Source organism: Nycticebus coucang, chromosome 16, assembly GCF_027406575.1.
Source record: "Nycticebus coucang isolate mNycCou1 chromosome 16, mNycCou1.pri, whole genome shotgun sequence".
Lineage (NCBI taxonomy): Eukaryota > Metazoa > Chordata > Mammalia > Primates > Lorisidae > Nycticebus > Nycticebus coucang.
In genome coordinates, this window is record NC_069795.1 from 18,252,574 (window position 1) to 18,262,026 (window position 9,453).

At 46.7% G+C, this 9,453-nt stretch overlaps 1 protein-coding gene across 1 annotated transcript; it reads left to right on the forward strand.

Annotated features, from left to right (window-relative positions):
* The first annotated feature begins 820 nt into the window (after positions 1–820).
* On the forward strand, positions 821–9,140 carry ADAMTS1 (ADAM metallopeptidase with thrombospondin type 1 motif 1). The gene is made up of 9 exons (XM_053565398.1): positions 821–1,544; positions 3,114–3,460; positions 3,782–3,914; positions 4,294–4,461; positions 4,879–5,165; positions 5,449–5,635; positions 5,747–5,922; positions 6,827–7,002; positions 7,156–9,140. Exons 1-9 carry the CDS (start codon positions 821–823, stop codon positions 7,853–7,855), a joined length of 2,898 nt encoding a protein of 965 aa, XP_053421373.1. The 3' UTR covers positions 7,856–9,140.
* The last annotated feature ends 313 nt before the right edge of the window (positions 9,141–9,453 follow it).

Sequence of the window (9,453 nt, forward strand, 5' to 3'; positions counted from 1 at the left end):
GGGAACTGCAGCTCAGCGCGGGAACTGCGTTATCGCATAAGAGGGGCAGCTGGAAGGAAGGGTGGTCCAGGGAGCCGGTAGGGGAGAAGCGCGTTGGAAGGGAGAACCTTCTCCCAGAGCGGCCTCGGCGGTACTAAGTGCTGGTCACGGCGCCTCTTCTGTGTCTTCCGCCCCGAGATGGACGAGCAATGGCAAGGCGCCAGCGCCGGGGCCGCCCCCTCCCCCGCCGGAGCCCGCAGCGTAGAGAGCGGTTCAGCTCTGCGACTGAGCTCAGGGGGCGGTGTTTGAGATGGAAAGGCGGCCAAGAGGGTGGAGGGGAGTGTGCGCTCGGGACTGACTATAAAAGGGCGTCTCGGGCTGCCCGATTCTTGCACTCGCTGGAAAGCGGCTCCGGGCCAGGGGCCATAGCAAAACCAGCGTGCGCGACCGGACGGAGGGCAGAGCTCTGCGCTGAGCTAGCAGCACCGCCGCCAAGGAGAGGCCGAAGAAGGCGCCAGGCACCAAACCCCGCGTTGCCTCAGTCCTGGAAGCGCCCCAGAGCGCTTCTTATCCCCGCAGCGGCCACTCCGCCTGAGCCCACCGCGCGGTGCCTCCAACTCTGCGTTGGAAGAAAAACTTCCCGCGCTCCGGCAGAACTGCAGCACCTCCTCCTAAGTGACTCCAGGCAGCTTCAGCTGTAGCCGGCTCTGCGCGCATTTTTAAAGTGATAGTAATTGTTAACTTTAACAATCCAGAGTGAAGCCAGCCAGGCTCTGCTCTCCCAACCCGAACAAAAGCTCCCTCGCTCGTGGGCTTCTGGGCGCAGTGACTCCCAAGTCTAATGCAGCGGGCAGTTCTTGCAGGGTCCGGAAGGCGCAAGCTGGACGGCAACATGGGGAACGCGGAGTGGGCGCTGCGGTCATGGAGCTCTAGGCCCGCGCCCACGCTGCTGCTGCTCGCGGCGGCCGCGGCTCTGCTCGCAGCGCCCGGCGCACGCGGGCGCCCCGCCGAGGAGGACGAGGAGCTGGTGCTGCCGGCGTTGGAGCGCGCCCCGGGACACGGGACCACCTTCCTCCGCCTGGCCGCCTTTGGTCGGCGGCTGCGCCTGGAACTGAAGCTGGACCGAGGCTTCCTGGCGCCTGGGTTTACGCTCCAGACCGTGGGGCGCAGACCCGAGCCGGAGGCGCCGCGCTCGGACCCAGACGGCGACCTGGCGCACTGCTTCTACTCCGGCACTGTCAATGGCGACCCCAGCTCGGCCGCCGCCCTCAGTCTCTGCCAGGGCGTGCGCGGCGCTTTCTACCTGCGGGGAGAGGAGTACTTCATCCAGCCAGCGGCCTCCGCCGCCACTGAGCGCCTCGCCCCTGCCGCCGCAGGGGAGAAGCCGCCGGCGGGGCCGCAGTTCCATCTCCTGCGGCGGAGGCGACGGGGAGGCAGCGTCGCCAAGTGTGGGGTCACGGACGACGAGACCCTGCCGGCTCGGGGTGCGGGGCCGGAGGGCGAGGAGACTGGGGCGCGGTGGGTGCCGCGGGACAGGGCGCCGCTGCGCGCTGGACAGCCGACAGGTAGGAGAGCAGCTCTCACTGGTCTCCATTCATCCTTCTCTCGCTTTCTCTATCCCACGCGACTTCAGAGTAGACTGTTTGCAGGCAGGAGCGTAAGTCGGCAGCCGGGACTGAGGGAAGTTTGGATTGGTGAATTCAGCGAGAAAACCTAATTCTATTCGCCCACATAATGAATAACCAAAAAAGGGTTGGCAAATGAACGATTTTCTACATGGTTAAGAGAAGCGTTTTGACCAGGAAGGGAGTTTGTAATGACTCCTTCCACCCTTAGTTGAGTGGGAGCGTGTGCAACTTCGTTCCATCCTATTTATTTCTTTTTAACTATTTGGTGTGTTCTTGGGCCGGTTGTAACGTTACTGTGAGGTTTGTAACCGTTGTAGGTGTGTACACCCTGCGCTCATAGTAGGGCGCCTGTGGAGGGGGCAGAGGAGGACCATGACCTCGAAGCCCGCAAGCCTGGGCAGCTGTGCTGTGATCTCCGTTTTATAGGTTTCTGTCCCCTTTCCCCTTAAAAGGCTGACCGGGACAGGCTGGCGGCAGCTGGGCCCCTCGGCAGAACCCGCTTGGGAGGTCTTTCCCCAGTTTTCCCCGCCTCCCAGCACCTCCTACTCCGCCTCCCAGCTTGCACTCCCTCTCGCGGCCATAATTTTGCTCTGGAGCACTGTTGAATGTTAAGTTATGGAAGATCTTTCCTGCTTCGCCTTCTCCTGACTCTTGTGTGCGGTGCTTCGTCTCAAGTTCTCCTCGTTTTATCACTTTGGTGCCGTTTTTGTTCTTTAACTTTCCAACGTGTCTTGATTTCAGAATTCTGAATTAATAACTGATTCTTGGGAGGGAGCAGTTGCATGGTTCCAGGCCAGTTTAGGACTTCCTTGGGGACTAGGACTCAGTAGGAGTCTGAGATCTCGCTCTTTTCCAAATTATTGAGAGTTGGGCAATAGGCTGCAGGACAAAGTGGGTGGTCCTTGCGCCTGGAATTGGCCAGAGCAGAGCACCCCAGGGACCCCTGGAATGAGAGAGCACAGCACTGCAGGCTGAGATTCCTTCAGGCCCAGCCCCTTGGCAGCAGCCCAGGCCTTGCCCGAGGCCTTCCACGTGGAGCTTGATGATCTCATTCAGGATTTGAGTCCTGGCCTGTGAAAGAGTGACTCAGGGCCTCTGCCTGCTGCCCTTGCTCCAAGATTTTACTACAGCTGGGGAGGATGGTGTGCCTACTGCCTTGTTCAGACAGTAGAATTTCAAAGAGAACAGAAGAACTGCGCTCGTGAGCTCTCTCTCTCTCTCTCTCTCTCACACACACATACACATACACACACACACACACACACACAAAGAGCCTGACCACTCAGGGGAATACACATGATCTTTTTATTTAAAACAGAAGGAGAAAACTTTTTAAAATAACACTTTCAGGGAAAAGAGATGCAAATATTTTTGTTATTGTTGTGCTGGGTACATTTTAGCTTTATTTGCTTTGACTGGTTCAGGGCTTTACTTATATACTCACAGAAGGTAACTATTCCTGGGTAGCCTACCCCTGAGCAAATGATCTTTCTTGTTTCTTTACAGGAACTGGAAGCATAAGAAAGAAACGATTTGTGTCCAGCCCCCGCTATGTGGAAACCATGCTTGTGGCAGACCAGTCAATGGCAGAATTCCATGGCAGCGGTCTAAAGCATTACCTTCTCACCCTGTTCTCGGTGGCAGCCAGGCTGTACAAACACCCCAGCATTCGGAATTCAGTTAGCCTCGTAGTGGTGAAGATTTTGGTTATCTATGAAGAACAGAAGGGGCCTGAAGTGACCTCCAATGCTGCCCTCACTCTGCGGAATTTCTGCAACTGGCAAAAGCAGCACAACCCGCCCAGTGACCGAGATGCCGAGCACTATGACACGGCAATTCTCTTCACCAGACAGGTGAGAGAAAGATGGCGCCAACTATGACAGTGTCCTCTTGGGGGTCTGCATTGTACCAATTGTACCAACCAAATGTATGAAAGACCTTTCACGAATTATTTTACACTGACAGTTTGTAAACTGACTAGTTGTTATTATTTCTACTTTCATTTTACTACCTTGAGTATCGTGAGTACAGTCACATGAAGTCCTTCTACTTCAGTAGTAATGACTGTAGATGTTCCAAAGCCCAGGTGAAGACACAGCCCACCAAGAAGTTAGGTCCCAAGGTTAATTAATGCTCACGTTATTTTAATTAGAATTTATCTTTACTTTTTGTAGGACTTATGTGGGGCCCAGACCTGTGATACTCTCGGGATGGCTGATGTGGGAACCGTGTGTGATACAGGCAGAAGCTGCTCAGTCATAGAAGATGATGGTTTACAAGCTGCCTTCACCACAGCCCATGAATTGGGTAAGTCTGTTTCAGAGTAGGAGTGAAGCTAAGTTCAAAATTCAAACTGATAAAACAACAAATTAACAGAGAGAATCTACAGGTGTGCTGCTATTTTTGGTACCAGCACATCTTAGACCCTTTGGAAAAGACTCTCCACTATTTCAAACATGGTCACTTCATTAGAATAAAAATTAAGATGTTAGGAGATCTGAATATTTGGAAACTTACAAGTGTGTTTATACCCTGTGAAAAGTAGACATTGTCTCCAAAACCCAGTGTCTCCTAAAGATGTTTCTTTCTCTAGAAACATCACTTTGAGACAACTGAATGACTGGCGGGGGAAATAAAGTGCTGCATCTGACCTATATTTTAATGTGGGTTTTGGATTGCTTCCCAGGGCACGTGTTTAACATGCCACATGATGACGCAAAGCAGTGTGCCAGCCTCAATAGTGTGAACCGGGATTCCCACATGATGGCATCCATGCTTTCCAATCTGGATCGCAGCCAGCCGTGGTCCCCCTGCAGTGCCTACATGATTACGTCATTTCTGGATAACGGTCATGGTAAGACGCTCCGGCTACTCTTTCTAGACGGCATCCAACCTTTCATGTGTTTGGGTCTAAATGACCTCGTTCTTTTTTTTTTCCTTTTCATTTTCCTTCCTTCAAAATTACTTTTCACTGTCAAGATCATAATAACTCTTCAGATCTTAATTCCCAATAAAAGATAGGGCTTCCAGTTGAGTATTCACATTTGTAACAGAACAGTAATTCTGTGTCATTGTTAATACAGAAATACCCCATTGGGGATGATATCTTATTAATGATCTGAATCTCTCTGGTATTTTTCTCCTAAGCTCCAATTGTCAAATCACTTTGCTGTATACCATTTTATATGATAAATCCTTTTTTTAAGTGGTAAGCTACTCCCCCATGCTTTCACTAACTATTTATTAATATTAGTTGGCATTTTCTTTGCAGGAGAATGTTTGCTGGACAAACCCCAGAATCCCATACAGCTCCCTGCTGATCTCCCTGGCACCTTGTATGATGCCAACCGGCAGTGTCAATTTACATTTGGGGAAGAGTCCAAACACTGCCCTGATGCGGCCAGCACGTGCACCACATTGTGGTGTACTGGTACCTCTGGCGGGCTGCTGGTGTGCCAAACCAAACACTTCCCTTGGGCAGACGGCACCAGCTGTGGAGAAGGGAAATGGTGTGTTAACGGCAAGTGTGTGAACAAGACCGACAAGAAGCATTTTGATGTGAGTTTTCCTCCTGATACACATCCAGAATTAAAAAGAACAAAGTGATGCTAAAAGATGGGATACCAAGTTAAACATCTCTATCTGCGTCCTCTGGTGGGAATTCAAGATAGCTTATTTTTAGAACTGATTCATTGGTCCCATTTTTTTTCTTTTTTTTCCTTTTTTTTTATTGTCGGGGATTCATTGAAGGTACAATAAGCCAGGTTACACGGATTTTCTTTTATTTTCTAAAAGGTCTCTTTTCAGAATTCTAATGCTGATGATTTCTGTCTCTATTTAGACTCCTGTTCATGGGAGCTGGGGGCAGTGGGGACCCTGGGGAGACTGTTCAAGAACCTGTGGTGGAGGAGTACAGTATACAATGAGGGAATGTGACAACCCAGTCCCCCAAAATGGGGGGAAGTACTGTGAAGGCAAACGAGTGCGCTACAGGTCATGTAACATTGAGGATTGTCCAGATAATAATGGTGAGTAGATGTGGACTCCAGCCGTGAGAAGTGGGATAAAAAAGATGCACCCTCAAACAGGTGGCTACAGATTACAAAGTGATAATGTCATCACATTATTCTCTTTTCCAGGAAAAACCTTCAGAGAGGAACAATGTGAGGCACACAACGAGTTTTCAAAACCTTCCTTTGGGAGTGGACCAGCGGTGGAGTGGACACCCAAGTATGCTGGTGTCTCACCAAAGGACAGGTGTAAGCTCATCTGTCAAGCCAAACTCATCGGGTACTTCTTTGTTTTACAGCCCAAGGTAGTTACTTTTACATTTATTTTTTGCCCAAGAACCAAGGCTTTAGCTTGTCACCTGCATGCAACTTTTGATGTGCTTTCTTTATTTCATATATTAACATGTTCATTTTCAAATTGAACATCTTTCCATGTATACATACCTATTGGTAACTGTGTGCTTTGAGTTTGATTTTGCTTTTAGTTATGAATGAAGATTAAACCCAGCACTTAAGGTTATTGAAATTATTTATTGTTACTCTTCATATACAAAAGAAGCTCTTTGAAAGATCAAGTCCTCCACATAACTAAATTCACATTCAACTCATGAGTTCACACAGCAAGCAGTCATAGAAATAGTTTAGGCATGGTCCAAAGTACTTGTTGCTGAGTGACTAGCAAAGGGGCGTGTGCAAACGGACTTATTAAAGTGGAAGTTTGCGCAATGCTTATACCTATGTTTGAGGACATATATTGAACTAGGAAAAGCATTACTTCTTTTGCTGTTTTAATGAGGGAATAAATCTGGCCTAAGGTAGAAATGGAATTTAATTTGATCGAGAGTAAGCTACAAAAATCTTCCCAAGTTGTAGATTCAATTTTTGACAAATGATTTATGAAGCACCTACTGGTGCCGAATCTTATTCTAGGAACTGAGGATACAGTAGTAAACAAAGTGACCAGGAAATGTGCTTTTATGAACCTCAGTTAGAGGAGAGATAGGTCAATGAACAAATAATCAAAAGACAATTTTTTCAGATGTATATATATACTATTAGAAAAAAGCCAGAGTGAAGGGTAATGTGTGACATTATAGGGGGTATGACTTTTACTTAGCTCTGTCAGGAAAGCGGAGAGAATGCTTATTCCTGGTATGGTCCTCTCCTTTCCTTGCTGATGTGTAACACAGAACCATGTGTTTTTTTCAGGTCATAGATGGTACTCCATGTAGTCCAGACTCCACCTCTGTCTGCGTGCAAGGACAATGTGTAAAAGCTGGTTGTGATCGCATCATAGACTCCAAAAAGAAGTTTGATAAATGTGGCATTTGTGGAGGAAATGGATCCACATGCAAGAAAATATCAGGATCCGTTACTAGTGCAAAGTAAGTTTAAAATGCATCCTCTCAGAGACCTTATAATAGGTGTACCTTTTAACAAGTCTGGAGGAAATGATTGTAAATGATTAATATGTTTTTAACTGAGTGATCCAATTAGCCAATGAATGAGAGGGTTATGTCTGTTTTTCTTGCTTGCAGACCTGGGTATCATGATATCGTCACGATCCCAACTGGAGCCACCAACATCGAAGTGAAACAGCGGAATCAAAGGGGATCCAGAAACAACGGCAGCTTTCTTGCCATCAAAGCTGCTGATGGCACGTATATCCTTAATGGTGACTTCACTTTATCCACTTTAGAGCAAGATATTACGTACAAAGGTGTTGTCCTGAGGTACAGTGGCTCGTCTGCAGCATTGGAAAGAATTCGCAGCTTTAGCCCTCTCAAAGAGCCCTTAACCATCCAGGTTCTCACTGTGGGCAATGCCCTTCGACCTAAAATTAAATACACCTATTTTGTGAAGAAGAAGAAGGAGTCTTTCAACGCTATCCCTACTTTTTCAGAATGGGTCATTGAAGAGTGGGGTGAATGCTCTAAGTCATGTGGATCGGGTTGGCAGAGGAGAGTGGTAGAATGCCGAGACATTAACGGGCAGCCTGCTTCAGAGTGTGCAAAGGAAGTGAAGCCGGCCAGCACCCGACCTTGTGCGGACCTGCCCTGCCCCCACTGGCAGTTGGGGGACTGGTCGCCGTGTTCCAAGACTTGTGGGAAGGGTTACAAAAAGAGAACCTTGCAGTGTCTGTCCCACGATGGGGGGGTGTTATCTCATGAGAGCTGCGATCCTTTAAAGAAACCTAAACATTACATAGACTTTTGCATGATGGCGGAATGCAGTTAAGCAGTGTCAGGTTTGAGGGTGAGGCAGGGTGAGGAGGACTGAGGCACTGACATCCAGGGGGCTGGAGGCATCCAGTGGATGTTGCCGGTAACCAGTGAGGTGTGATGGGAAGGTGGGATTGTGGAGGTAGGTTGGAGGAGTTAAATCATCGGAGTAAACTGCCAGTGACAAATTTGGTAGGGTAGTTAATGAGGATTATTAACCTCTGAGCAGTGATATAGTATGATAAAGCCCTAGGGCATTATTATTATTATTTCTTTTGTTACATCTATTACAAATCTTAAAAAAAAAAAAAACAGGAGCAATTATCGAAAAAAGTAAGAACTATTACCACCCTTGTTTCCTGGTACTGATGAAATACTTTGTGTCATGGGGATTGAGGAAGAAGAAGTAGGAGGAAGGTGAGATTTTGTTTAGGACCTGGCTTACTAGCCTCACTAATCATGGAGGGAGAGAAGAGTTCAAGAGTCCATGGATTGACCAGCGCTCTTGAGGGCTCCTTTGGTTTCAGAGTGTTTTTCCATTTTTTCTACCAAGACTTAAAAGTTCAAGTTCTTCAACATGAGAGAGTCTTAGCAATGTGAAATGACTCAAATGGTTCAATCTTTACTTTCTTACCATCTCAGTCTTTATTTGTATAATTCATTTGGAGGAAGAAACTATTCCATGTATTGATAAAATAGGATCAAGTCTATCTACAAAGGCCAAAAAAAAAAAAAAAAAGTAAAGTATCAGGTGCTGGTTAAAGCTAGAGGGGATGCAATGTGCTTGGTACCACCAACCTTTCTTTCCTACTGTGTAAACCCACTTTGGTAATGTGGATGTGAAAAAGTGATTCCTGTCTCAAGAAATTAAAATCACACAAAAAAATGTGTAATGCCAGAACAAGCAGGGGGTGTGTAGCACAGGGTCCCACAGGTCTGGGGACACTGAGGTCACTTGTCTCATGGTGGGGAGTCTGCTTAGGGGTAGCCGGTCCATCCCTGGCAGCTGGCCCAACAGTCGTATCCTGGTGAATGTCTGTTTAGCTCTTTTGTGAGAAAGAATACGACTTTCCGTATGTATATAGTAAAATATGTTACTATAAATTATATGTACTTTATAAGTATTTGTGTGTTCCTTCCAAGAAGGACTGTAGTTTGTAATAAATGCCTATAATAACATATTTATTTTTATACATTTATTTCTAATAAAACGATTAAGTTATATCGCTTTTGTAAAAGTACATATAAAAATAGAGTATTTATACAATATATGTTACTAGAAACAATAAAAGAACACTTTTTGAATGTGTGTGTATATTTTTTTGTAGTGAGAATTAGTTCCTGGGAAGGAAATCTGAGACCCAATTATTGAATCTGAAGAGTGGATTTTCTCTTAAATTCTTCGGCAATTAGTGTTTTTTTCCTATGTATTTTTCAAGTCCCTTGGTTTACATGATGCTGAAGGGATCTCTGATATCTTTGGTAATAGATACATGTAACTTTGTTATTAATATACCTAATAAATTACACCAGTGAGTCAGACTCTATCAAAAAAAAAAAAATACACCTGCACACCAGTGGTTGGCAAACTTTCTATAAAGAACCAGGTAATAA